Source organism: Tachypleus tridentatus, chromosome 8 (assembly GCF_004210375.1).
Source record: "Tachypleus tridentatus isolate NWPU-2018 chromosome 8, ASM421037v1, whole genome shotgun sequence".
NCBI classification, from domain to species: domain Eukaryota; kingdom Metazoa; phylum Arthropoda; class Merostomata; order Xiphosura; family Limulidae; genus Tachypleus; species Tachypleus tridentatus.
In genome coordinates, this window is record NC_134832.1 from 51,802,433 (window position 1) to 51,830,100 (window position 27,668).

The window sequence follows — 27,668 nt, forward strand, 5'->3', positions numbered from 1 at the left end:
AATGAAACTGATATGCATGCTGTTCCACACGAAGACATACCATTAGTCTTCGGTCGCAGCGTTTGTGGATGTCTGTAAATCAACTATTCATGCACACAGATCACTGTATTCTAGTGCGAGAGATGGGTGGAAATTTCGTTGTAACGCCTTTGTTTATGAATATATATTTGAAACAAACGTTGTTTCAACAGATGTTTTATAAAAGCATAACTTAATTTCTTCATGCAAATGAGAAACAGAAACAGTGGACGATGGTCGCCAGCGCTTGGTTTTCGAATTACTCTCACAGAGTTAAGTAGGTAATATATCATGCGCAAATTTACATATCACCATAATTAGTTTACTGGAATTTGAATATATTTATGTGTAGATGTGAACCGTCTCAGATTACTACAATTACTTAACTGTCTTTGTTATTTTTAAAGAAATTTGGTATATTTTATAGAAACGATTATGGAATTGTATTAAAACATTAACAGTGGTTAAGGCTTAATATTTACAACCAAATGCTATCAGAATAAAAATGAATTGTAAAGAAATATTGTTATGGATGAGTAGACAAGTTTTTTTTCATGTCGAAATAAAGGATAACTATTCTTACAATATACAATATTAAAATTCAACTTCCTATCCATGTTTGATTAACCTGCATTTTATGTTCGTTTTGTAGTAGGCCAAGCGCGTAAGGCGTGCGACTCGTAATCCGAGGGTCGCGGGTTCGCGCCCCCGTCGCCCTAAACATGCTCGCCCTACCAGCCGTGGGGGTGTATAATGTGACGGTCAATCCCACTATTCGTTGGTAAAAGAGTAGCCCAAGAGTTGGCGGTGGGTGGTGATGACTATCTGCCTTCCCTCTAGTCTCACACTGCTAAATTAGGAACGGCTAGCACAGATAGCTCTCGAGTAGCTTTGTGCGAAATTCAAAACAAACAAACAAACAAAAAGACGTTTTGTAGTTAGTATATTGTAGAGTAGATGAAAACAATGGTCAGAATGGATAGTTTTATCAGGTTTTAACTGTGTCAGAATAAATTGTTAATATAAAAATCATACTGTGTATATATATAAACACGCTCCATTTAGTTACACATGCACAAACACATAGGACCAGCATGGCCAGGTGTGTTAAGGCGCTCGACTCGTAATCTGAGGGTCGCGGGTTCGAATCCCCGTCGCACCAAACATGCTCGCCCTTCCACTCGTGGGGGCGTTATAATGTGACGGTCAATCCCACTATTCGTTGGTAAAAGAGTAGCCCAAGAGTTGGCGGTGGATGGTTATGACTAGCTGCCTTCCCTCTAATCCTACACTGCTAAATTAGGGACTGCTAGCGCAGATAGCCCTCGTGTAGCTTTGCGCGAAATAAAAAAGCAACAACAACACACACACACACACACACATATATATAAACCCACGTTTAAAAATAAGTGTTTAATTCCTACGGAAACAAAAAACGGAACCTTACACAATATTAAACAGTGAAACACGGGAACCTATTGGTAACTAACTCCCAATACTTAATGTGGTAAATTTACACATGTATGAGAATCTATTAGGAAGGAATTATTTATTTACTACAGGGTGTTCGGAAAGTCACTGTGCTCTTATATATTTATTAACAGACATGTTTCAATATGGAATACAGGAGGTAATTATGTATGACAATTATAAACAATGTTGAAAGTGACCCCCGTTGGCATCAATACAGGCCTGGATCCTTCTAATTCTAAACACCGCTATTAGTTGGCTTGAAATAGACTGAATGAATGCTGTTATCGTTGCTTTCAAGTCATCGAGCGTGCGCGGACTATCTCGATACACTGCAGATTTAGCTGCTCCCCATAGATAAAAGTCTGGTGGATTAAGATCTGGTGAGCGTGGGGGCCACACGTCTTTGGAAATAATGCGGTCTACAAAACATTTCTTTAATAACCGCATAGATGTGTGAGATGTGTGGGCAGTAACACCATTCTGTTGAAACCATGAGTTATTGATTTCATCACTTGTCATCTGACCGATGAAGGTGTGAAGAATCTCCGAACAATAGCGCTGTTTATTGTGTTCATAAAGAAAATGGGGCCAATAATTTGACGTCTGGAAATCGCAACCCACACACCAACCTTGGAACCATGAAGGGGTGTTTCGTGCAAACTGTGAGGATTGTCGGATGAACACAATCTTGAATTTTGTGAATTAATGTAACCCGAGAGATGGAACCATCGTCGGTGAAAAAGGTCACATCCAACACATTAACTGTATTCTCTTCGATAAATCGGTTAAACCATCTGCAATAGCGTGTTCGTTTTTCATTATCAGTTGCTTCCAGTTCTTGTACCGCCATTATTTTGTATGGGAAGAGATTTAATTTCTTTCTGACGACCTCATGACCAGTTCCAAGACCATTATCATGCTGCTGAGCTAACTTTCGTAATGATTTTGATGGACTCTGCATCACACTGTCAGAAATATCCAACAGTTATACTATAAACGTTTTCTTACATATTTGCTCCAAACATGCTCGCCCTTTCAGCCGTGGGGACGTTATAATGTTACGATCAATCCCACTATTCGTTGGTAAAAGAGTAGCCCAAGAGCTGGCGGTGGGTGGTGATGACTAGCTTCGATAGCTTTGCTGGCCTTCCACAGCGTTTGGCATCATCCACAGATTCTGTTTCCCGAAACTTATCAACTGCGTTGCGATGTGGAACAGGTGTATCTGGGAATTTTTCAGCAACTCGCTGTCGCACCACATCTGTGTATCTACCACCTTCTCGGAATACGTGTTCGACGAGCCATACACGTTCTTCAATTGTTAAAACCATACTGAACTCAAAATCTGAAATATAATAAACTATGATTACAAAACTGCACAGTGACTTTCTGAACACCCTGTATAATTGTACTGTCTTTGTCTGTCCTGAAAATGCGAGGGTATTTTACTATCTTAAGTTGCACATTTATTTCAACGGATTTGAACAAAAGGCAGATTTAAATACAGTTTAGTAGACGTTGTTTAGAACAATATATTAAACGTTCATCAAAGTTTTATAAAAGGATTTAACGTTAGGTCATAGAATAACATTATAATGTTAACTGTGGTAACGCTTAGCCCTAACTGAACTCAAGCAAATAACGTAATTAATCTCATTGTCGAATACAGGCCGCACTTAATAAAGGCTTAACTGAGACAATCTTTCGGAGTGTGCGATTAGAATTATTCTAGAAACTCCGTATTTAACCTTTGAACTGCAGTTGACATGATTTTATTGGAGGCGACTATAACTGACATTATATGATACAAGCATTTTGCACGCAACATTTTAAATTGCTCGCCGCAAAAATTCGCGCATAGGGCGGCAGGTAGACTTATACAAGTCGCGAACGAAGGGCTAAAAAACTACTATTGCAGTAAGAATACTAATTTGATCGCAAATTTTGGCGGGCCTCTGCTAGTTGTTTTCGAATTTTGGGTAACGCTACACGCTAGCCATCCCTACTTTAGCAGTATAATTTAAGAGGGAAGACAGCTAGTCATCACCACCCACCGCCAGCTCTTGGGCTACTCTTTTACCAACGAATAGTGAAAAAAAACAACTTTTGAGTTTATCGGTTGTTTTTCTTAAATAGGGAAAGAATATTGAAGTCTTGAAATTATTTTATTCCAGCTTTAAAAAAAATTATTCCAAGTTCAAAAAATTAAATATAATGTGATCCACTTATGTTCTCTAAAGTAGATAGCTGCGTGGGTTTGTTTTATATCGAATATTTGCGCAAAGCTATTCGAAGACGATATTCAGAATCAGTTCCTAATTTTGAACTAACTGACTAGAGTAATGGCAGCTAGTCGACATTACCCATCGCCAGCTCTTGGGCTTTTTTAAGAGAATAGTGGGATTTTACTCTTACTCTTATAACGCACCTGGTCTTTATATCCGAAGTATGCGGCAACGGAATACAAACCGAAAATTATCGGATTCACACAACGGTACACGAACCACATAATATTTATTATTGTTAACATTGTATAGCAAACATGACCCACAATCATACGAGTTTTTATATATTATAATGTGTTTTGTTAAATGTTTAAATTTTCAACATTTTGTAAGGAGACTTGACCTGAACTAAACAAAGGTACACAAGTGGTTATCAGTGCTCTTCTCAGACATGCTGCTGGGCCTACGGTGGGCTTTTTAAAGAGACTCTGTAAACTGACACAGACAGGATTTCTTAACATAGGTTCTGTCTTCCACTGACAATCCCAGTAGAATCCGGGTTTCGATATTCAGTATGTGTGTTTTGGTTAGCACGGGTATCGAAACCCGTTGTACGTTCGCAATCATATTGCTGATCCGCTGGGGGGATTTCGTCAATACATATATTCAATAACAATTACCGAACACTATCGGTTTGCTTCCAACAAAACAAGTCTCATAGAATGTGTTTATGTGCAACTATATCTTAAGTTAAACACAAGTTTTTCGATATGGTCTTAATGTAATTACTTATTCATTAATTTTTCAAAATCGTAGTTTTAAGAATATTTGATTAACAATTAGACATGTTTTAATTTTTTAAGTGGTATACTAACGTACTGATACGTTTAATACAATAAAAATACAAATAGATTTATAGAAAATATTTACATCTCGATGAAATCAATAATAATGCATTATATAAAACATTCAATAAAAAGAAAAACATTTAAACGCCCGAACAGGGACTCGAACCCTGGACCGTTAGGTTAAAAGCCTAACGCTCTACCGACTGAGCTATCCGGGCTCGAAAGAAAACGTTTACTGAGTCTTTTTAAGCCGTTTATCAAATGATTTTAAAAATTTATTTATTGTTTTAAGTTTCAATTGAGTTTTTGATCATAGTATTTTAAATTATAGTCAACGTTTAAACGTTATTTTTTTCGTTAGATTGACTATACTTCATATTTAGTTTGCGCGTGCGTGACTCGTCAACATAGTCTGCGCTGGTTCATTTGAAAATGCACGAACAGCGAAAGAAAAGTGGCATACTTATTTTTTGGTATAATTTAACTATGGATGGTAATAATATATTTAGATTGATTTTTGGGTTTGTTTGAAATTTCGCGCAAAGCTACACGAGGGCTTTGGAGATTGGTTGTTGGATGTTTATTTAAATTAACTCACTTTCCAGTCAGATACTTCAAAATATTTTGTGGTTTTATTGTAACATATTTTACATAAGCAATACCTGGTTGTTTGCATATTATAAGAAACTCGAAGAAACCTGAGCATAGAAAATATCGTCAAATTAATTAATACTGTTCACACTAACTCTTGTTTTTGTCAGTTATATCAGTTTTGTACTCGTGTGTAATCTTTACACCAGCGTATAGTTTTTAATTTTTACTTTCTCCCCTCCTCCTGGTGGCGCAGCGATAATAATTTATTATATCATTGTGGTATTCTCACATAAAACCTATTTCCCGACAAGCATCAGATTTATTATTCCGCAATAACAGCAGAGTTCACAAGAGAAGTTTGGAAATATTTTTGTAGTAAAAGTAGTTTGATTGAGTTCTCTCTTTTACATTAAAAATAATGTGTCTGGGTGCGTTTGAAAGAGTGAACCTAAGCCTTTATTATAATTAACTAAATTAGAATAATGTAGTGTGCGTACTCGTGATGGACGAGTGGAAGTCATTTTTCTTCTTCCTTGTGGGTGTTTAGTCTCGTAGCCTTCCTTCCTACAGGAGGGAACAACACACTACTAAACACGAATATATTCTAGACTTAATTTAAAACAAGATTTCTCTGTAGCTGGATTCGTGAAAAATAGTAAAAGGAAAACGCACTTAGATTCGGAATGTTAAATCGCTTTCTTTAGTCAGTGGACAGCACCACCTTCGTGGCATATATTACCTAACAGCGTTAACCAGCTTCTATTGACGTCAAAAGTGACCAGACAATAATATTCTTCAACTCGATTAACCCAGGTTCAATATATATTACTGAAATATCCTGCAAGTAAAATACTGTTAAGACACACTTGGCCACGCCAGGCCCTCATACGATTCTATAAATTAGAAATTGTGCTTATTTTATGATGTCAAATTAATAACATGAACACATATCCTAAACTTACAATTCCAAACTACTCAAGGGCCAAATCAAGATGGTTGAATGCTACATTTAAAGGCAATGATAGTTATATGTTCTTTGTCAAAACAGATCTCTCACCTTTAGAAACAATTGCATAATCGAAAATTTTCAAACTAAAATTCACATGTAAATCAAACAACACGAGGAAAGGAAATAAAATAACATAAAACATTTCTGACCATAGATCAGTGAATTTTAACTTCGTAAAAGTTTTGGTTTTGATTTTCCATAATTAAAAAATAATACTCTCTTTTTCTATCACTTAAAAATATTTTTAAGAGATAAGAAAAAACTTATTTAGGTCAAATTAATGTGTAGTTTGCTACTATGAACAGTTTTTATGTTTACGTTCTGGAACAGTCGATAAGATTCTCACGTCTCGATTGGTCTAGAGAAATCTGCAGCCAGTGGTTGTCAACATTTAAGCATAAAATGTATCATGGTTTCAATAAAATGACTTTTAAGTATATACGACTTTTTATTTTTAAAAAATCTATGTGATGCAGAAAAATGGACATTTTCAGATATAGCAAACAGAAATTACTGTAGAGCATGTAAAAATGTTAAGATATTAGAACCACTGCTGGCCTGTGTAATCACATTAAAACCACCATACCAGATAAAAATAAAATGAATTGTTAAAAAAAATGATGTAAGTACCACCAGGATATTTAAATGTACATGTGACTTATCTTTTTTTTTTTATAACCTTTTCATAATTTATGGGTAAAGTTTATTTTATGACTAAAAGAAGTTTACTAAAAAGAGCTATTTGGGATTTAAAAAAAAACAACACCTAAACTTCTGCAAACAACACTGAATATTATTCAGTTTTTGTTTATCTTAAGTGAAAGAAAAATGTGTACTTAACCCATTTTTGTAACAGAATTATTAAAGGATTTTTTTACCAACAAAAATAAATTTATAATTGCACAAGTACCACTGAAAACGTTTCTGACTTCTAAGAACATGTTAGGTATTGTGTCAAATTGTTTGGATAATTGTCAGGTGATATACACAAGTATAGGCAAGGTTTTCAAAGAATCTGTGCTTTTTAATAGCAATTTGTGTCTTAAGATCACTATCTACGTAATATACATAATTATAGGCAAAGTTTCCAAAGAATCACTACTGCCCAAATTTTGTATTACATTGTCACCTTGCAAACTGGTATGTGAATCTACAAATATATAACATCAGTTGACATTGTAATGCAGACCTTTTTAAAAACGTCTAACAGTTTGAACTTGTACGTGTGTGTGTTTTAATTGTGATGGAATCCTACACAGTAGGCTGTGTTCTGTCCACATTGTGGAATCAAACCCCAGATTGTAGCACTGAAAGTATGTAAATTTACCATTGAATATTGAGTGATTATAATTAATTATGATTTATAGCCTACAGTTTCAAGTTGAAAACAAGTTAGATCTTGGGAACTTTCTTATTAATATTAAACCATTTTCAATTGTGCTTTTCCTGTAGAAAACTAAACAAAACTTGTAGGCATAATCTAATGGTTTCATCGTTACTTATTATTCAGTAGAATGTACCTATAAGAATATTACAATGCAACCATGGATGCAATCCAATAACCTTTGTCTCCAGCGGTATATCTCCAGATTTACAATGCTCAAATCAGGGGTTCGATTCCCCTCAGTGGGCTCAGCAGATAGTCTAATGTGGCTTTGCTATAAGAAAACAAACAAACTAAACAAAAAATAAAGTGCCTGGTTGTCATAAATCTTCATAAAATATATGTTTAAAAACTCAAATTAAATTCCCTTTTATTGGTTATAAATATAAAAAAATACAGTTAACAAGTGAAGCACAAAAATTGCAGTGCTATCAAGAAATAAAACAAATGAAAAAATAAACATGGTCAATAGTTTTTTTTAATATCAAACAGGTTTAAAACCATTTCATATTACACAGTGCTTTAGTTTTTTGTTTTTTATTAAATTACAAACGGATACCTCAAAGTACCCATACAGTTCACTTATAGTTTGGAAGAACTCTAGACATATGACACTCCAGTCACTAGTTGTTTCTGATCTTATATTAAAATATACAAGTTTCAGTGGTTGTTTGTGACTGACTCATCAGAATCATGTTTAAACAGACAATTAAAAAATATAAAAAAACTTTTAAAAGTCAAAAACCTTGTTTTACACATTATATTAAACTCAGTGTGCTTTTTCTTTAGTGAGATTACCAAACCAAATGTGCCAGTAACAGTAAAATAACGGTTGCTGTTAATCGCCACCTCAGTTACTGGTAGATGTTATCCAGTTCCTCACCTGAAGACAAACAGGGTTCACACACATTGGACACCGGATCTTAAACTGTTGAGAGCACAGTTCTCCTGACACAAGATGATTTTTTACAATTTCAACCAAGGCCTAAAATAAATAAATTTTACTAATCATGGATATTCACTGAGTTGGTAAAATTAGTTTTAAATAAAAATAAATTCTATCATAAAAAAAAATAAAATAATTAGTCAACTGTAAGATACAAAATGTTAAAATAAAATATAATTTCAAATATTGCAAGAATGTATGCAAGTATAAAACAAAAAAGCATTTAACCTATCACAGAGTACAACTAGAACTTGGTTATTTGGCAAAACCTATCGAGCATGGTTATCAGTGTTCACATTTCAGGAGTGCTTCATCCATTTTTTATATCATGCCCTTCCAACCCTTCTGCATCACTACAAGTCATTAAAAAACACTAGGTAAAAATAATTACTACTACATGTGTCAATTCTCAAACTTCGGTTAATACAAGTAACGTACAACATTTCCCTCTAACCTTTACTGACAGTGTGAAAAAACAATGATACTGCAGAATGACATCACTAACAAAATGATGTAATTTCTCACCACCACAAATTAACTAGATTCGAGAATTACAAATTTTAAACTCAACTCTAGGTTTTGCCCTTCAAAATGCTATTCCAAGGGTGGAATGACTGTGTTAGGTTTGTCATTTATACAAACCATAGAAATGCAGAACTATTAAACCAACTGGTGGGTAACTTAAGCACTTACTTGTATAAACACTGGGTTGTCATTAGGTGCTGTTACCCTTCGGAAGTTCAGTACTCCTAGCTGAAAGAAACATTGTCATAGAATATTATATTTTCAGTCTAATTTAAAAAAAAAACAAATAACAAAAAAGCACCATCCTAATAGTAAGTTAAATAGGTTTTCTTTTATAAACCATGGAACAAGGTAATGAGTTAAACTCTTATCTAATCAGTTCTAGCTAACATAAAATTGTCTTCAACATTCTGTAATTAGATGGAATAAACAAACAATTGAATTTCAGTATCAGAGCAAATGAGGCGTGTTACAAGAACCACGTAACGGAAAGAAATGCATTTAGCAACTTTTAAACACTGAAAAATAAAGCTACACAGACAAATAATACATTTTAGTTATGTTCTCACAGAGTACAAAGTATCGTTTTAAAACATGTTAAGTATATTTATTGCATTTTGTTTTTAAGTTGACAAAAAAAATTCCAAAACTTACAACATGAATTATATGGAAATATGTTCACATGTTTATACAACTATTTAAAACAAATCCTACTGCAATGATCACCCCTTAATTTGTATTCTAAAGATGACTGGTACAAGTATTAAAACTTTAATTAATATAAAAGTTTTAATGTGCGTGTTTTTCTTATAGCAAAACCACATCAGGCTATCTGTTGAGCCCACTGAGGGGAATCGAACCCTTGATTTTAGTGTTGTAAATCCGTAGACTTACCACTGTACTAGCAGGGGGTGACGTTTAAATACCCATACCAGCCATCTTTAGAACACATTTTTACTTCAAGTGTGTTTCTCGTCATCATATATCACCCCTTAATTTGTTTCTGAGGGGAGAGTTTGATAAAACAATAAAACAAAATGCACAAACAACTTTTACATCTTACCTCTTCTGCTAGTTCCTGACCATACTCAATATCCATCTCATGTAATGTCTCTATATGTTCATTCACAAAAGTAATCGGTACCATAAGAAAGTTCTTATGGCCGTTGTTAACAAACCCTCTCATGGCTTTATCAGTCTGTGGCCCCAGCCATGATATTGGCCCAACCTTGTAATAGAAACAGAGCAGGTGAACAGAAACATTCTTTTATAAACAGTTCAATGATAAAACCCTCATACTTCCATTTTGTGGACAAATTCTAATGACATACCAATCACAAGTAGTAGTTGGTTTAACTCCCTTCTTAACACAAATGAAACCAAATTAATTACCAAGTTTTATTGTAAAACTAAATAGATGGAAAAATTATATTAGTACACATTTAATTTCTTAACCACTTTAAAAAAAATGCAGATAAATAGCTCTATCAAAACTTGTAAAAGACATCTTGCCATGTCTGCCTGGTATGTGGATGAAACAAACCTGACAAAGGATTTTTTTTATCTACCATTATTTTAAATAAATGTTGTCTACTGAATGGCATGAAAGATCTTACTCAAAACAGTATGAAATTACTCTTTATAGGTAAACTCATCGATTATTTGTTTACAGTTTAAGATTAATGTTATAACTCATGTAGTAAGAAGTTCAGTCAACCTACTACTATGTTGAACACCTAACAACAGTATAAAGTTTAAACTTGGAAAACCATAATGTCTCTTTAGAGTGAAGGGAAATAATCAGTAATACGAAATGGTAAAAAGTTAAGTTCTTATTTCTCTTTTTGTTTTGCAAAATCCAGTAAAACTAAATTGCCTGCTTTGCAAAACAATCAAGTACGAGAATTTCTCTACATTCACCAATTTATGAGAAAAACAACCCACATTTATAAACCCAGAACAATCTCTAACAAAACTCGTAATATTTAAAAGGAATTTTCAGAACATCAAAGCAGAATTTCAAGTTTTTCATAATAGAAAAAGATTAACCATAAATATCTGGAAATTAATTAATAAATTAAACATCTGAAATCAGAGGGTGCTTGTTGAGGTTGGAGTTGCCACAAAATATTCCTTAACATCTTCTGCAACACCTGCATCCCACAACATGTCGAGTACAACCCCTTAATTGTTTATCCAGCCCAACCTCAGCCCTCTCATCAGGAACAGGCTAGCATAACTCATGTCTGATGCACTATTCCCAAACTTCATATCAATTAATTTGAAATTTAAATAAGCAATCTCATTAAATAAGTTGCAAGATTTTATAATATTAGAAATTAAACGAGTTTTGATTTAAATGCTTGTCATTTTTTTATTTCTGGTATTCCAATGTACATCATTACATTTATTCATAAATTTATTTTTTTTTGTAAAATTGCTTGTTAATCATTTCAAGAACCTGATGGACCAACCAGTCATCCTCTTGTCTTTCCAACCTCATATTTTAGTGATACAAAATTAGCTGATTTGGATTGGTTTGTTTTTAATTTCGTGCAAAGCTACTCGAGGGCTATCTGCACTAGCTATCCCTAATTTAGCAGTGTAAGACTACAGGGAAGGCAGCTAGTCATCACCACCCACCACCAACTCGCAGGCTACTCTTTTACCAACAAATAGTGGAATTGACCATCACATTATAATGCCCCCATGGCTGAAAGGGCGAGCATGTTTGGTGCGACCGGGATTCGAATCCGCGAGCCTCAGATTATGAGGCGAACACCTTAACCACCTGACCACCAACACTGAGCTAAGCCTTCCTCAATAATTTTAGTGCAACACTAATTATTTCCAAATCAACTATCCTTAAACATTCAGTTTTTATAAATAAAAATTTCTTAAAATGTGTGCATTTTAGTCATATTGACGACACTGAGCTAAGCCTTCCCCAACAAGTTTTGTGTAACAATAATTACCAATTCTCAACTATCCTTAAACCTTTAGTTTTTTCATAATAACCATTTCTTATAATTGTTAAAATATTGCTAACTTACCTGCTGAAATGAATAATTAACCTTGTAATTATTAATTGTTAGTGATGTACCAGTATCACTTTTTTTTTTTTAATGATAACCACACGATATTTGAAAAACAATTTTGGCCGACACCAGCAAATTAGAATGCACAATGTCCTAAGGAGAGAGAAAGACCAGTTCAGTGAATAATCAACTTGAAAATTCTCCTTTCAGCTTCTGAATGAAATATACTGGTCTGCAGCCAATGGAAACTCGTTTTACTGGAACACCTTCGGGCTTTGCAACAAACGGTGATTAAGCTCAAACAATAAACCAAAATAAGTTAAAAATACAGCCTTGTTCAAATCATTTTACAGGTTTAGATTTTTGAAAGTTTTAATTAACAAAGAAAGTGTCTCAGCAGAACAATCTGTATATAGCAATACCATTGTTTAACGTAGCTAATGAAATGGACTCTCTCATCATGCACGATCCAAAACTCTTAACTTATGAGACTGCGTCTTCTCTGTTAGGAAAGTATGAAGCATTTTTAAAAAAATTCTGTGTTGTACTTTCAAGAAAAGTTCTGTTTATATCCTTGCAATAATTTAAGTACTTTCAAATTTCGTTTTTTTCCAGCATAAAATTAGTTAATTTGAATATGAAAAGTTCATTTTGTACACATACACTGAACTCGCAAAGTCATAAGTATCAGATATTTTTGAAGAGCTATCACCTTAACACTGAATGATATTTTCAAGGAGTTGGTCAACCACAAAAAATAATTATTAAACTTCAGTTTAAATGCCTTTGAACAGTAAGGGAAAACAAACCTCCTATGTTACCTTTGACTGCCACACGAGTCTGTAAGGATGACTCCATCCTAACAGTTCCATAACTCTGGAAACAGTTGCAGCTACCTCAGCTGGATAAGGATCGCCACGGTTGACTACCTAATGTCCATCCCCAAAAAAAAGACTGATTATTAAAAAATACCATACAAAAATATCACTTCTGCTGTTGCTGATCTATGAACTTTAAGTCATTTTAAGTCTGCACTTTAGAAACAAATATTCCACTTGAAAATAAACATTGATATTGCTTTTATGAAAGTCTGTAAAAAAAAATGTTGAAAATGTTTGCCACAATATAGAGATTTTCTATTTTTACTTTAATACAATGAAATATTTTATTTAAATTGTTACTGTACACAATTATATTTATAATGGTTCGTTTAAATAGGCTCACCTTCATAGGGAGAGAATGTGCCGAGAATAGAATCACAATATCACTCGCATCACTAGGAAACTTCTTTATTTCATCTTTTATCATCTCAGCAAAAGCCTAAAAAATTAAGGGCACACAAGTTGAAAATATTTTGTGACAGGACTTCATAACTTAATAAAATCTTCCAAGTGAAAGTAAAGAACAGTTTGTAATGAATAATGTCAATCACATTACATCGGCTGTATTCACTGCCAGTGAAGTATTTTGATCAAAGCTAGTGCTCTTTCAGACCAGCTGCAATTGAACAGACATAATAGTGTGTGCAATACTATTTATTTTAGGAAACTGCACAACAGCAATCTTTTAAAGTGTGAACTGAATTATGTGGGCAAAGTGTGATTTTTCATCAATTTTATTTGTCATAACACATCAAAACTAGAGTTAGAACGTTTAACACAATATTATGTATTAATTTTAAAACAGTGTATTATCAACTAGCATGAACTTCCCTCCCCTAGATGGCAGTTATGTAAAATCATGATTAATGAAAAGTTATCCTAGGATATGAAAGGTTGCTTCCTTTATATGTAATTGTAAAAAAATGCCCATAAAAATTACAAAACACAAAATATGACAAATTTGAATGTACCCTTACATGGACCTAATGAACCTGCATCCCAATTTTGATAAAGAATATCCATCCATAGCCTATGAAATAGTTACATGGGCATACAAAAGAGTGATATTGTATTTATATAGATTAGGTAGCTTACAGTTAAGAAAACTGATGAACCACAATACTAGTTCCTTAATAACTTTTCTAACTTGAACAAACAACAAAATACCTTTGACATTACCTTAGTGTCATGTTACTGGAAGACAATCACATTCTTAAAGAAATGATCTAAAATAATATAAAACAAAAATGAACCAACTTAAGCACTTTAAACATACTGAATATTCTGCTAAACCTAAAACATAGCAACACGAAAAGAAATGTGCTTATTTAGATGTGCAAGATGCGTTTTTCTTCTCTTTCTACACTTTTATATCACATGTCAAATCACATGTTACAACTGTTTCAGAGAGAACACAGAGTTAAGCTGGATTAATTATTTTAAAATTTGGATTTTTCTTTTCTCATGCTAGTATTAATATAGAAAATTGATGGTTTCCAGGTCTTTCCAATTGTTATGTAATGAGAAAATGTCTTTGAACACTCATAAAAAAGAAGTAATATTGTACAATATTTTATTTTTTTGAAAATTAACCCCAAAGTCACCTCATCTCATATTGCAATGTTCTTGTTACAAAATCAAACAGTAAATTGATGTATAAAAATGAATTTGGTACTAGATGCTGCTAAAAATTAATAAGATTTTGTTCACCAGTGTAAAGGAAATATCACAGAACAGAGAAGTTTGATTGTGTTACTTTATTAAAAAGATACTAGTTTCATCACCAATTTAACTTAAATAAAAACAGTATTTGATTAAAGTGAAAGTACTGAATAAAAACTTTAAGCAGTTGTACCTAATTGATGAAGATTGAAATTCATTCATTTAGATATTTATTAACAATTTTAAAATTATAAAATTGATAACTTAGCTTCTAAAATAGTCCTTTTTTTACCATACACTCTGTAATCATGACTAGGCCAAGAAGCGAACAAAATCTATGTGGTTTGTTTAGTTATAACATGAAACTTGTTATTTCAAAATGAATGTATTTTTCATATAATGTAAAATGTATCTTTGAAAAAATATACAAGTTTCACAATACTGTGGTTATAAGCCCAAACCTGAATTAAACCAGGATGAGTAGGCCACCTGTCTAGAAAAGACCATTTAATTTTGGTTGGTTCTCCTCGTTTAGCATAATGTCTGTAAATGGCATTGAAACTACTACCACTGGTGCTACAGCTGTATTGTGGGTACTGGGAAAAAGCAACACCTCTTTGCACCCCATCTCTGAAACAAATCATTTTAAATTCTTTTTAGTTCACAGTGCAAAATTATAATACTTGTTATGGTGAGAACACTTTTAAACATGCTAACAAACAATGATTACAATTAAACCAGTTGTACGACATTAGTATTAGGCCTATTACATTTTTAAATACTGCACTTTTATCTAATCCCTTAGGTATTTTTAAGAATTAGAATATATGGTAAATACAGGGTGGTTGGAATATTATTACTTTTCTAATTCTTGAACATACCTAAGGGACCAGACAAAGAATGCAGTGTTTAAAAATGTAATAGGCCTAATATTAATGTCTTATGACTTTAGAAATTATAATCCTGTTGAGCAAGTACTGATAGGTTTTTGCTTACGACTTGCTACTTTTCAACTGACCTGCAAAGAGAATTTTACTGTTTATAACTTAGCAAAAAGAAACAAAACTCAACATTCTTCTGCCAAAGACAAAAATTGTTTGGTAAAAAATATATATAACAATGATTCATACATTAGCCATTTCTTATGTCTCTGTACCTGGGTGTTCCAATGTCATAAATGAATGATAAGGTTCATTTCTTTATCCTGACCATAACTACAATAAAGTTCAATGGAAATAGTACTACCTAAATTCAGCATATGAAAAGACTGAATTCTATTATCTTGTCATAGACATTTGTAACATTACAGCTGCTAGGATTCCAAAAAAAAACCTCACTGTGCATTTTAAACCTTAAGCAAATTCCTGAAAATAATTGTATTTACAGTAAAAAGCATAAAATTAAAAAAAGGCTTTGCAATACCTAAATAAAGAAACATACACCATTTAAATTATGAACAATCAGTATATTTATATATCTATACTTTATAACTAGTTTATTTATCACTAACTAACAAACACTCCAAACCTTTCCATCTGTTCTAAAACATCTTCAGTTAATGGAGAGGCGTATCTGAAGCCAGTATAATACTGATGAGGAGCTATGAGAAACAAGATTAAAGATAATTATCTATGTATATACATTGTGTTTACAACTTAAATGTGTTATGAACTGTAACACACTGAGATGTCCCTTTGAAAACTGAATAGGTAAAGGAATATAAAACCATAATTTTCAGCATCAATTATGTTCACAAACAGAAAAACAAAAATATTTATGTTCAAATTAGTATATTTACAAAAGTACTTATTTAAATAAAAGATTGCTCAGACAATACTAAGGGATCTTAACTGCATACATCAAAATCAGCAAGTCCACTTGTCTTAGGCCTAACATCATTTATGCCTTTATTAAGCATGGGCTGTATTTGATAAATAAATTAACACTGTAACTAGTGTTTTTTTGCTTTACTTTAGTTAGGATGTGTTTTTGTTTTTTCTAATAGCAAAGCCACATCAGGCTATCTGCTGAATCCACTGAGGGGAATTGAATCCCTGCTTTTAGCATTGTAAATCTGTAGACTTACTGCTGTACTAACAGTGGGCACTTTAGTTAGGGTTAAACTTAACTGTATTTAATACTATAAAAGATATTTGTAAAAAACTTTTAAGCTTTTAATATGTTATTATACAAATGGTCTACTACAGTATGTTTACATTCATTGAAATGAGGTGCACATTCATGTATTTTCAAAACAGATAAAATCCGAGTATTATTATGATAGACTTGTTTTACATTAATTTTTCTCTGTTGTTTAGTTATCTCTAATTTGTCTATCCAATTTGCCAGCTCCCACACATTAGTATTAATTGTCACGTTTTTTTTTGGTAAGACAAAATAACAGGAAATTAGTAATACAGGGACTTCTGTAACAAAACGTATGATGACCTGCAAGTCAGTCTTGTACTGTATGTAAATTTAGACTGAATAGTCAATAACCATCCCACATTGAATTGTAATCTCTTGGTTTGACAGTAAGTTAAAATGGGTTAGAGATTGCTAAACTACGTACTTAACATAAAAGTTTATATTGGATATTGCTTATACTCAGACGTTAATGAATATTGCATGTTATAATTAATTGGAATGTCTATAAATGTAGATATTATAATAATTTATGATGTTAGGTTTGTTTTATTTGTGTTTTTTTTCCAAACTTATTTTGTCATGGTTTTATTAGAGTAAAAAATTATCTGTCATTTGATAAAAGTCCACATTTGGCATTTACATAATGTGGGCACATTCTTCTCAACTTGAAAAACAATTCTAATAAACACTATTCAGAATTCTGATATTAACATTTTAGTCATTCTTAGTCTAAAATAAAAGGGTTTGTTACAATGTGAATGGGTGTTTGGTTCTCCAACCTTTGTCTCTGAATATAATAAGATCAAGATTTGTTACAATGTGAATGGGTGTTTGGTTCTCCAACCTTTGTCTCTGAATATAATAAGATCAAGATTTGTTACAATGTGAATGTGTGTTCGGTTCTCCAACCTTTGTCTCTGAATATAATAAGATCAAGATTTGTTACAATGTGAATGGGTGTTTGGTTCTCCAACCTTTGTCTTTGAATATAATAAGATCAAGATTTGTTACAATGTGAATGGGTGTTTGGTTCTCCAACCTTTGTCTTTGAATATAATAAGATCAAGATTTGTTACAATGTGAATGGGTGTTTGGTTCTCCAACCTTTGTCTCTGAATATAATAAGATCAAGATTTGTTACAATGTGAATGGGTGTTTGGTTCTCCAACCTTTGTCTCTGAATATAATAAGATCAAGATACATATGAAAGATCACAGACTCGATCTCTAAGTAGTAATTAGGCTTGTAAGGAAGATTTCTTTTAGACACAAGAAGCTACTAACATTACAAGGACACTACACGTGGTAATGTATTGAATAACATCCATACTTTAGCTAACTCCCAATCAAATCCAACAAATCCCCTTTTAGTAATCTCAAGAAAGACTAGTAATGAAAATATACCCTTCTGTTTAGGGCTTTCATGTTTAGATTACTGCTATATTCAGTTTATTAACGGCAATACACCTTCTTTAGTCTGTTTATATTTGAAAACTGTTGACTTAATAATCATTTAGTGCAGACAGTAAGAAATGTATTACCAATAACTAGAAGTTTCAGAGGGTATTTTTGGAATAGAAAAACTTCGAAATTTCAGATCCAGAAACGTTTTTCAAGTCTCTCAAAGTGTGGGTTCTCTGTTCGTTACGCTCCTTTGAAAGGTGATGTACAGAAATCTGTTATACTCTACTTGTTTTGAAGTTTAACATGATTTTGCTTACCTGTAGAATTGACTCAATATCGTTTCTAATTTTGTTCTGCATGGTTTCAAAAATTAATACCAATGTGATTGACTCTTCCTTATATTTACCACTGCCACCAAAGGCAGATGGAGGTTTGTGTTTGTGTTTCTTTGCTTGTGTATTTGTCAGAAAGATTTCTCAAAAAATGCCATATGGATTTGGATGATAGTTGGTATACATTTGGACTATGACCTAACTTAGAATCTATTAGTTCTTGGAGGGTCAAGGTCACAAACTTCCAAGAAATCCCTGTGTTTTAACATGGGAACAGATTTTTACACTATGTTTGCTCTATCATTCAGTCAAAAATGATAAAATTTTGATAAAAATTGGACATATGTAGAATAATAATACTTATTGTCCTGCCAAAAGTGGTCCACATCTGTTGATATTGAGACATATATAATACATTTTCACATTTTTGAGAGTCACATATGATCAAACCCTATGTGACAGACATGTAAATGCTCCTATGTGTACCTATAGTTCCTGATGTTCTCAAAACCTTCAGGTATGATGCCTGTGGATGGTAGCCCTAATTTTAAGGTACTTAGTTATAGTATTGAATTTATGTTATTGTCTGATCATGGCAGATGGTAACAAAACCTATAAAAATAAACAACCTTTAAAAACATTCTATTTTTTATAAATACAAATACAAAATGTTCAGACAGATACAACATAACAAAATCAAGCTTACCATTTTGAAAGGTTTTTGTCAATCAATGTACCTAATCCTTCAAGCTAACAATGTTTGGTAAACAGATGTCATTTCTGGCAGAAAACCAAGAAAGATCTATTTTGTAACAACCACCACATTATAAAAGCTGATGTAAGGGTACCTAAATAACACCTGTGTGAAACATCCTAAAGCCATGCACTCATTGGACTTCCTCGTCAATTTTCACATCTGTCATGATTTTTTTCTATTCTAATAGCCACGAAGCAACCAAAATATACATATAAAACTAATATTAACAATGAATTAAAAGTTTTATTCTAGATTAATAAATCTGTCTGCTGAATTGTAATGATACATATCTACATCTTTCTGAATGTTACAACTAAAAAATAAAAAATTACCATATTGTTTTACTTTAATGATACAAGTCCACTAATTAATATGTATGTTCTCTTTTACACAGTTGTCAAACCAAGTAAGGTCACCAACACTATACACACCCACACTGACATCAGACTGACAAACCACGTAAGGTCACCAACACTATACACACTGACATCAGACTGACAAACCAAGTAAGGCCACCAACACTATACACACTGACATCAGACTGACAAACCAAGTAAGGTCACCAACACTATACACACACACACACACACACTGACATCAGACTGACAAACCAAGTAAGGCCACCAACACTACACACACACACACTGACATCAGACTGACAAACCAAGTAAGGCCACCAACACTACACACACACACACACACTGACATCAGACTGACAAACCAAGCAAGGCCACCAACACTACACACACACACACACACACTGACATCAGACTGACAAACCAAGCAAGGCCACCAACACTACACACACACACACACTGACATCAGACTGACAAACCAAGCAAGGCCACCAACACTACACACACACACACACACTGACATCAGACTGACAAACCAAGCAAGGCCACCAACACTACACACACACACACACACTGACATCAGACTGACAAACCAAGCAAGGCCACCAACACTACACACACACACACACACACTGACATCTGACTGACAAACCAAGCAAGGCCACCAACACACACACACACACACACTGACATCAGACTGACAAACCAAGCAAGGCCACCAACACTACACACACAAACACACTGACATCAGACTGACAAACCAAGTAAGGCCACCACCACTACACACACAAACACACCGACATCAGACTGACAAACCAAGTAAGGTCACCAACACTACACACACACACACACACACACACACACTGACATCAGACTGACAAACCAAGCAAGGCCACCAACACTACACACACACACACACACACTGACATCAGACTGACAAACCAAGCAAGGCCACCAACACTACAAACACACACACACTGACATCAGACTGACAAACCAAGCAAGGCCACCAACACTACACACACACACACACCGACATCAGACTGACAAACCAAGCAAGGCCACCAACACTACACACACAAACACACTGACATCAGACTGACAAACCAAGTAAGGCCACCACCACTACACACACAAACACACCGACATCAGACTGACAAACCAAGTAAGGCCACCAACACTATACACAAACACACTGACATCAGACTGACAAACCAAGTAAGGTCACCAACACTATACACACACACACACACTGACAAACCAAGTAAGGTCACCAACACTATACACACACACACACACACTGACAAACCAAGTAAGGTCACCAACACTATACACACACACTGACAAACCAAGTAAGGTCACCAACACTATACACACACACACACACTGACATCAGACTGACAAACCAAGTAATGTCACCAACACTATACACACACACACACACTGACAAACCAAGTAAGGTCACCAACACTATACACACACACACACACTGACATCAGACTGACAAACCAAGTAATGTCACCAACACTATACACACACACTGACATCAGACTGACAAACCAAGTAATGTCACCGACACTATACACACACACACTGACATCAGACTGACAAACCAAGTAAGGTCACCAACACTATACACACACACACACTGACAAACCAAGTAAGGTCACCAACACTATATACACACACTGACATCACACTGACAAACCAAGTAAGGTCACCAACACTATATACACACACTGACATCAGACTGACAAACCAAGTAAGGTCATCAATATTACCATGTTGTTTTAGTTTAATGATACAGGCCCACTAATTAAAATGTATGTTCTGTTTTACACAGTTGTCAAACCAAGTAAGGTCACCAACACTATACACACACTGACATCAGACTGACAAACCAAGTAAGGTCACCAACACTATACACACACACACTGACAAACCAAGTAAGGTCACCAACACTATACACACACACACTGACATCAGACTGACAAACCAAGTAATGTCACCGACACTATACACACACACACACTGACATCAGACTGACAAACCAAGTAAGGTCACCAACACTATACACACACACACACTGACAGACTGACAAACCAAGTAAGGTCACCAACACTATATACACACACTGACATCAGACTGACAAACCAAGTAAGGTCATCAATATTACCATGTTGTTTTAGTTTAATGATACAGGCCCACTAATTAAAATGTATGTTCTGTTTTACACAGTTGTCAAACCAAGTAAGGTCACCAACACTATACACACACTGACATCAGACTGACAAACCAAGTAAGGTCACCAACACTATACACACACTGACATCAGACTGACAAACCAAGTAAGGTCACCAACACTATACACACACTGACATCAGACTGACAAACCAAGTAAGGTCATCAATATTACCATGTTGTTTTAGTTTAATGATACAGGCCCACTAATTAAAATGTATGTTCTGTTTTACACAGTTGTTTCAGAAATTACTAATAACAAAGTGTATTAAAAATTTACCTATTTCTGCACACACACTGCTTGCTTCTCACTCCATATTTTATGTTTCCAGCCCTCTACCTATTTCTCAGCATTGATTTTGGTTGACTGTTTTAAATACCTACCTTAACAGTTACACAAATTTAAATGAAGTTCAAAGTTCAATACGGACATTACCCGTTTCAGGACACACTTTATCCAGCTGTTCTACCATTTTCTTGCCTTGTTTCTCGGTCCAAAACTTTATTGGGGATCTTCCACCTATTTCCCGATATTTTTCTTGAATCTTTGGAGTTCTACGTCTAGCTATTGCAGGACCCAGCTTCCTACGGTAAATGAAAATATTAAAAGGAGGACAATGTAATCAATCTCTTAAACAAAAACAGATCTTTTTTAACATTAAAAAAAACACACAATTCATGCAAGAATATTATATTACTGTTTTTTGATTTAACGTTCAAAATATTTGCCTTAAAATAAAAAACACCTGTACTATATAATAAACTCATACAGTTATTGTATTTCCCGATCTTTAGTGCATTAAAAAATTAAAATATTAATCTATGCAGTAGGTACGAGTCATTCAAAGTTTCACATATGTAAATTAATATTCCAACTTCAAGTATTGAAGTATTGGGGTATTAACAATACTCCATGATAATGAGAAACCCACATGGTGTAACAATGTGTTCTAAAGACAGCTGGTATGGGTATTAAAACATTAATTAAAATAAAGTACAGAGCAATGTTTGGACCTTCTCAGGTCATCTTCAGGTTAAAAAAAAAAGATTGTTGTTTATTGCTGAGAATGTCAAAACACTGTTCCGAACTTTATTTTAATTAAAGTTTTAATACCCATACCAGCCATCTTTAGAATACATAATGGCAATACTGTACACAAACTTAAGTACTTCTAAAGCTTACAAGATATTATTTTGGTGCAAAGTTGTTTGCTCTTTTTAATAATTATTGGCTAGGATATGTTACACTACCACAATGTAGTTTAAGCTTACCATTGTGCAGGAAGTGAAATGATATCTTTATCTAAAAAGAGACGTTCTAAAAAAATCCCTACTTCATCAAGACTACTTGGTCCTCCCATATTTAGCATCAGGATTCCCGTCTTTACTTTTTTACTGGGATAAAGAAATCACAGTTAGGAATAATATGCCACATAAAGTTTGTTTTAATAAATACAAAAGCAGATTAACATTTTGATACAAGTGTGCTGCACACATATACATCATAAATTTATTAAGAATAAATTAATATTTTGAAATAATGAATCAAACAACAAATTGTTAAAGATTTCACACACACTTTCTTGTACAATAATCGGTTTGTTTTGAATTTCGCACAAAGCTGAACGTCACCGTTGAATGAAAAGTTTAAACCTTTCAACTAGAAGATTAGAAGTTACAGAAGGAGTTTGGAGTTCTATGATTTGTTTATGAAACTCTTGATACAAAATTAAGTTTTATTAGATAAAACTCTGTCATCCAAAGTACCATATAATAGAAACAGTATTGAAAAGGACTACTGGAATATTTAATTGAAGAAACTTGAGTTAAATAAAAAATATAGATTTGGAATTATTTTAACTGGAACAAAACACAGTAAAGGTAACTTGACTTGAGTGCTTAAGTGTTAGAACATAAAGCAGTTTCCCGTGGGAGATACATTTAGGTAGAAGTACAATGTGATTGTAAGAAATGGTATGAAACAAAACTAATTCTCTGCTAAATGTTAAACATTTGAAATGGTTTTCCTAGTAACATGCTTTTATTTTTTACTCTCTTATAAACCTTAAAGAAATCAGCAAAAAACCCAGGAAAGTATTATAGAATGTGTTTTGAAAAGTGTTCTTGAATTTTAAGCACCCGTAGCAATTAGTAACAATTTAGTGCTAGTTACACCTTACACCCATTACGATGTAGAATTAAACTTAGTCAAGTCCTAACAGGTGTTATCCAGGAATTGGCACAAAATAAAAGTTCACTTACAAGGGGGAAGGGTTGTTAAAATTCAAAGAAATTAAGACAAAAACAGGTTCAAGTTTCAGTTAGCAAAGTCACTAATTAACATAAATCCTCACTTGTAATGATGTATAAGTTAATCAGTTACTTGTAGTGGAGAATGCCGGACTACAATTTACTTACCGCATGCTGAAGTACAGCACATTATAAAATGTGTTTAAACGTTTAGTTGCTAATGCCAAAAAACATTCTCTCTTTAGTAGTGCATGTAGGGACAAACAATACTGGAAACTGTAAATCAGAAGAGCTGCCCAAGTAGTAGAAGGAATTCCTTGATAGTGTAAGGAATAAATATGGATTTATGGCACTTTTGTAAGTGCTCTCTCAGATTAGATACAGGTATTATTTAGCATGTCTGCTAGAAGTGGGTTCTGCTTCTGCAGATTAATATTAAAATGTTTGTGAAGACTAAATTATTAAAGGCAGTTTAAAAATAGTTGTTATGGAATTTGGTAATAAACATATTAATGGGTTAGTTAGAGAATGAATAAGAGTTTTAAAAACATAACCATGCAAGATTTCAAGATAAACATTCTAGATTTCGTAATAGGCTTACTTGTTGTTAGTTTACTATTACGAATATTAGAAACAAATGGACATATTCAAGAGTCCAGTTGATATGGAGTACTATAATCTAAGATGTAATGGGAATTACTCAAATCGAGTTAGATTTGGATAACATTTAAAACAGAATTCGTTGTCATTATTTATCTGATCCTTTTAAAGAGAGAGGTACATAAGAGAAAAGCTGTAGGCTGCTTGGACTTTTTGTTGTTGTTAAAGGTACAAGATGTATCTGTATCAGTTACTAGAGTTTCAAGGGTAGATAGTTTTCACTTGAAAGTTTTACAGCCTACCTGATCAGACAAATTATGAAGGAAAATTGTATAATTAGATCAGGATTATTACTAATAAAGATACTGATTCACTGACTGATTATGAAGTCTCAGTATTGGATACTGATTCTTTGGGAAAGGTTCAAAGGGGGATTAGCTAGAGATGAAAGGACAGAAATGGTTATCTTAGAGCTTTTAGTTATTTTATCTTGGGAAAAAAAAGGTGAAAGGTGATTTTGAAGATTATAAGATTATTAAAAAAACCAATAGGATTTAGGCCAGTGATTTATTTGTCCTGTCTCCTAAAGATGTTTTATTTTTCTAACAGGATGGTTGGTTCTTTGAATGAGTTATCACTGGTAATACTCAAGACAAGTACTCTTTGGACCAATTTTTTTAAGACTAAATAGTCCATATGTTGTCTGTATGTTATGTTAGGAAATGTGGATAGTGAATCCATACAATCTGGAATATTCCACTAAACAGAAACAATTCAAGTTTGTTTAAAATTAAGCACAACTCTACACAATAGTCTATCTGTGATCTGCCCACCACAGATATTGAAAACCCAGCTTCTAGCATTGCAAGTCCACAGATGTAACACTTTGTCACTAAGGGACAATAATTAAAAAAAACTTAATTTAACATTATGGCTTTTTAGTTACCTTTGGTCAAAGTTTACTTGTCAATAACAAGTGTACAAGAATTTAAGTATGTAAGGACTTTAGTTATAACACTGGTCGTATGGTTAAACAAGAAACGCTTAACATGTCGATACAAACTAGAGTTAGCTAGCCAATGAGTTCTACAGTTCACTATTTTAACACATTAGTTTCATTACATAATAAAAACATTTAAAAAGTTTAAATTAAATTAATTTCTATTATCTATGAACTTCTTACACATTCATAAAATCCTTAGTGTTTGTGCCACAGGTCATACATACTCTTTTAATTGAGTTCTTTCACTGGATAACTGAAATGGTCCTTCATCGTTCACGAAATGATTTGATGTACACACTGCCTTACTTCCGCCAACTCCTGCCCAACACAATGCTAAATGGCATAATAGAACAATATCCACAATAAACAACATAATGAGAGTATAACTTAATACTTTACCAAACAAATTTTAAAAAGACACATTAGTATTTTAGGCAGAGTACACATAGCAGGTTTGAAAAATGTAATGAACTGCGACAGTCTATTGAACAACAAAATGGGTGGCATTTCAACTTCTATAGTGAGGCCTTCTTTTCATGAAAAAAGTCCTCAGTCTAAAACATGAAACATCTTTTTTCTTTCAACAGACAGTTTCAGTTCATTAAAGTTTTAAAACATACAACAACGTAACAAGAGTGGTATCATTTTGAATTAGTGTTGTTTTGTGTAATGAAATATGAACAGTTTAAGTTTTAATATTTAACTTACCAAATTACACTGCTTCATGAAGCTTCAACAAAAAATAAGATAAAAGATACAGAGAGATAAAAAAGTGAGAATAATCCAAAGCAAACCTTCTCCAGAATCTAGTTTTAGAAAGCAAACTCAAAGCAACAAGAAATTCAAGATGCAACTCCAGTGATCCTGGTAAGAGCTGTAAACATTCAACAGTTATTCTCTAAGAGTGATGTACCTACATCACAGTCCCCAGAACTGCTTGGAATTCATCACTGCATGACTTTACCTTGTGTGACAATTTACTGGAGACCCTCTACATTTTAGAGATATTTTTATATTTATTACAACTTTAAATTAAACAGAAGAGGAGTTGTCATACATTATCTAGACTTCGAAGAAACACTAAAACTGTCGAGCAATAAACTTTATATGTTGGACAAAAACTTTGGTACATGATAATCCACGGCTAAATTCTATAGAAAGTACGAAATAAATAAAATTAAACAAAGAAATTAGTTTTGATTTATATTTTTCCAAGCGTGGAAAATTTAAGGCACTGGACGCGTAAAAAAGTCAATGTTATTTACATAACTTAATACAGCATTATTATTTATAAAGTCTAACTGCTATTATTAGTTCTAGTGGTAGGAATACTATCTATCGGTAACTAATACACTGATGGTGATAAAAATTCTAGAACTTGAAAAATTAAACAATACTGAATGTTAGTTTAAGTTCCACATATGCTAGCTAACTTTCGATTTCACCAGTTGTTTAAAAGTAACTTCTGAGATTAAAAATTATACATTTTCCATATCTCCAAATATTATTCCACAAACTTCCACATCTGACATTAATACCAGCCATAATTTGTGTTATGATCGTACACCTTCGTGTCATTTAAGTGCCATAGCCACGTTTGTTTATTAACAGCGCTACCTTTCGATCGCCGGTATAAAATAAAACCTAAAGTTTACGGAAATACGTCCTCTCGCCATCAAAACTTGCATACAAATAAAGAATTGGTTTAAGTTTCTGCTTTTCCCAAGTAAGTGTTAGAACACCTTTGATGTACCAGTTCACAAATTATTGTCAATATGATATGTTATGTACTTGTTTGAGTTTTCAGTTCAATGTCAAACAAGCGACAAGCCGAAAATGGAAGGTACGTAAGAATTTGATCATACGAATGACAATGGAAGAAAAAACAGACACCATTAAAATTTGAATTTCGTAACTGTTAGTAATTTGTTCCAAAAACTTCCGTCTTACAAAAAAGTTATATTTCCTTTCATAT

At 33.4% G+C, this 27,668-nt stretch overlaps 1 protein-coding gene and 1 non-coding gene across 6 annotated transcripts; both read right to left on the reverse strand.

Moving 5' to 3' along the window:
- Window positions 1–4,709: 4,709 nt before the first annotated feature.
- On the reverse strand, window positions 4,710–4,782 carry TRNAK-UUU (transfer RNA lysine (anticodon UUU)). The gene has a single exon. It is a non-coding gene; the product is annotated as a tRNA-Lys (tRNA).
- Window positions 4,783–8,011: 3,229 nt separating this feature from the next.
- Window positions 8,012–27,303, reverse strand: FeCH (ferrochelatase, mitochondrial). 5 transcript variants are annotated; one of them, XM_076448862.1, is made up of 11 exons: window positions 27,178–27,303; window positions 25,918–26,026; window positions 23,113–23,235; window positions 22,277–22,425; window positions 16,131–16,203; window positions 15,065–15,233; window positions 13,285–13,380; window positions 12,882–12,989; window positions 10,086–10,250; window positions 9,191–9,250; window positions 8,012–8,536 (listed from the first exon to the last, which is right to left on the reverse strand). In XM_076448862.1, the coding sequence occupies exons 1-11, from the start codon at window positions 27,269–27,271 to the stop codon at window positions 8,402–8,404; spliced, it is 1,281 nt and encodes a 426-aa protein (XP_076304977.1). In that variant the 5' UTR covers window positions 27,272–27,303; the 3' UTR covers window positions 8,012–8,401. The 5 variants fall into 5 exon arrangements, with proteins under 5 accessions (XP_076304977.1, XP_076304980.1, XP_076304978.1 ...); XM_076448865.1 differs by having other exon boundaries at window positions 25,874–26,026; XM_076448863.1 differs by having other exon boundaries at window positions 27,232–27,301.
- Window positions 27,304–27,668: the final 365 nt, after the last annotated feature.